The 2,666-nt window shown below is 33.2% G+C and overlaps 1 protein-coding gene across 1 annotated transcript; it reads right to left on the bottom strand.

The window, feature by feature from the left end:
- Window positions 1-259: 259 nt before the first annotated feature.
- LOC145563505 (homeobox-leucine zipper protein HAT22-like) lies at window positions 260-1,963 on the bottom strand. Its single transcript, XM_081623952.1, has 3 exons — window positions 1,413-1,963; window positions 1,146-1,225; window positions 260-1,050 (listed from the first exon to the last, which is right to left on the bottom strand). Exons 1-3 carry the CDS (start codon window positions 1,857-1,859, stop codon window positions 726-728), a joined length of 852 nt encoding a protein of 283 aa, XP_081480078.1. The 5' UTR covers window positions 1,860-1,963; the 3' UTR covers window positions 260-725.
- Window positions 1,964-2,666: the final 703 nt, after the last annotated feature.

Genomic DNA, 2,666 nt, shown 5'->3' with positions numbered 1-2,666 from the left:
ACAATTATAGAGTTGTTGGGGTTGAGGTCTAGAGGATCTAAAGAAGCTATTCTATGTATGACGATGGAGACACAACGGTATTTACGTCAGAATCTAGCCAAACTGATTAGAAGTTGGAAGAAATTGAGATGTCAACAAAACAAACTTAGCCTCAAACTAAAGAAATAAAAGAACATAGTCGTTTCAACAACGACAATGATACAATTAATTATGGACAATCATCATAACAAACAACCATAATAATAATAATAACAATAACAATAATAATACTTTTATGATATATATTATCTTCATGCAATATTTACAAAGATAAATACCAACAGACCCACATCTGGATCAGTAAATTCTATTTCTAAAAATAAATAAAAAAAAAAAAATAAGGCTAAAATTTTTACACTACACCTTCTTTCTTCAATTTTTTTTTTTTTTTTGTTTTTTTTTTTTTAATGAATTTTCTTCTTTTTTCCTATCTCATTTGAAACAAAAAAATGAAAAAAAAAAAAAAAAAAAAACCAAAACCCAAAAAACAAACAAACAAAATTATAATCCGGGACCGAGAAAAAGATCGGTCCACGGCAACCCGGTGTGTTCACCTAATTAAACTTAGTTTTCCTATAACATAAAAATAAAACTAATTAAGATATAATATAAACCACTAAATAAATAATCTAAAACCTTGATTAATTAATTAATTAATATAATCTTTTTGGAGAATTAAGTAATTACTAATCAACAAGAAGAGGACGGATTTGTTGTGGAGGGTAAAAATGGGATTTACTAGGACCAAGAGTAAAAGCAGTCTTAGAAGCAGGCGTAGAATTAGTGGTAGGTGTCCCAGGAATTGTAGGGACACCCACACCGGCACCAATTCTTTCACAAGAAGGGCACATCGTCAGGGTTGCTGCTGGTAGGTGCATGTAAAATGGCTGTCCTAACTTCAATGCTTTCAGTTCTTGTAACTCCTTTTGAAGCCTTCTATTCTCATCTGTTAGTGTTTCACAGCATTTCTTTAGATACTCGCAGTCAACCTCTGTCTGCTTAAGTTTGGTCCTGCACGTTTCCGTAATAATAATGGATCGTATCAGCAAGGCCACTCTGCCACTTACAATAAATAACTATACTGAAAATTGAAAATAAGAGCTTACCTTGCCCTACGGTTCTGGAACCAGACCTCGACCTGACGCGGTCGTAGGTTCAATCGATCCGCTAAGGCCTGCTTTTGCTTCTGTAACAAAATTGAAAAAATAAAAATCAGTTTTAATTCAATTAATTTAAATTAAGAAAAAAAAAATTGTTAGAAACGCTAACCGTCTGTAACAGGGATAATCTGTTACGGTGTACAGTTATTTTTTTTTTTTAGCGTTAAATAGGAAGAAGTTTTAGAGACGAAAAGTTGTGTAATAAATAATTACCGGATTGAGGGTGCTCTGTTGCTTGAAACTCTCTTCAAGAAGAGCAGATTGATCTTTAGTAAGACGGAGTTTTTTCCTAGGAGTATTAGTGGGACCACAACCATCCTCTTCTTCATCACTAATTCTAGAAGATCCACGCTCAAGTTCCAAATCGTCAGAACTAGCAGACTCTCTCTCCCTCTTAACTGACACAACGTTAGAGAGAGAAGACGCCACGCTAACACTGCATGGCGGCTCTTGATCGACAAATACTTTCCTTTCTACCGCCGCCACTGCCGTCGTCGTCTGATACGTTTCGCCCGATAGGCTGAGCGTCAGGGACGGTTCGTGATCACACGACTTCGTCCCTGGCCCCGGTATCGGGTTCTTCGTCTTAGCAGATGATATAGATGAGAATCCTAATCCCAGAGTAAGAGTTTGTTCTTGATTATCTGAAGGAGAAACCATTTTAATTTTCTAGAGAGAGAAAATGAAGTGTGTTTTTTTTGTTTAAGAGAGAGAAAGTGGAGAAGTTGAGGAGGAAAAATGGAGGTGAGGAATGCTAAATAAGAAGACTTGGTGTGGGGGCGGATTGGGGTGGGTGGGTGGCTGTGATTAATAATACTATCAGTGAGGATTTTTTTTTTTTTAATATTAAATATAGGTAAATATAAATATAAATATAAATATAAATATATAATGAAACTTTATAAATTAGTTTGGGATTTTTAAGGAGTAGACGAATCTGGTTCTTTATCTCTCTTACATAGGTTGACCATTTGAAACATGAGGCCCACCTTACCTTTTACCATCATAATTAATATACCAAACAAAACCATGAATACCCAACTCAAAAATTAAAATTAAAACAAAGAAGAAAATACAGTACAAATTACAAGTGTACTCCATTTATTCACTTTTAATTGCACAATCTAATGATAAGGATTAAACCTTTTCACTTTGAAGTTGGGGATTTAAGCCTCACTAGAGATACTTTATAAATAGGAATCCTTTACACTTACTCTGTACCCCCACTTTCATAATCTTTAACCTGTAAATACCAAACTAAAAAGTTGTGAAGGTTGAGAAACGGTTAGAGTGTTTCTTCTTACCTTAAAGATAAAATAAAATATAAATTGCAACATTTGAAATTTTACATTATTTCTCATTTAATTACCTTTATTATGTTATGTTAAAATATACAGTAATTATGTATAATTTTATTAAATTTGTTTCAATTTATATTAATGTATAAAATTTTTATACTTTTTACTC

Source organism: Chenopodium album, chromosome 10 (genome assembly GCF_948465745.1).
Source record: "Chenopodium album chromosome 10, dcCheAlbu1.1, whole genome shotgun sequence".
Taxonomy (NCBI): domain Eukaryota; kingdom Viridiplantae; phylum Streptophyta; class Magnoliopsida; order Caryophyllales; family Amaranthaceae; genus Chenopodium; species Chenopodium album.
Note: the sequence above shows the minus strand (reverse complement) of the source record. Positions and strands in the feature narration are given on the sequence as shown.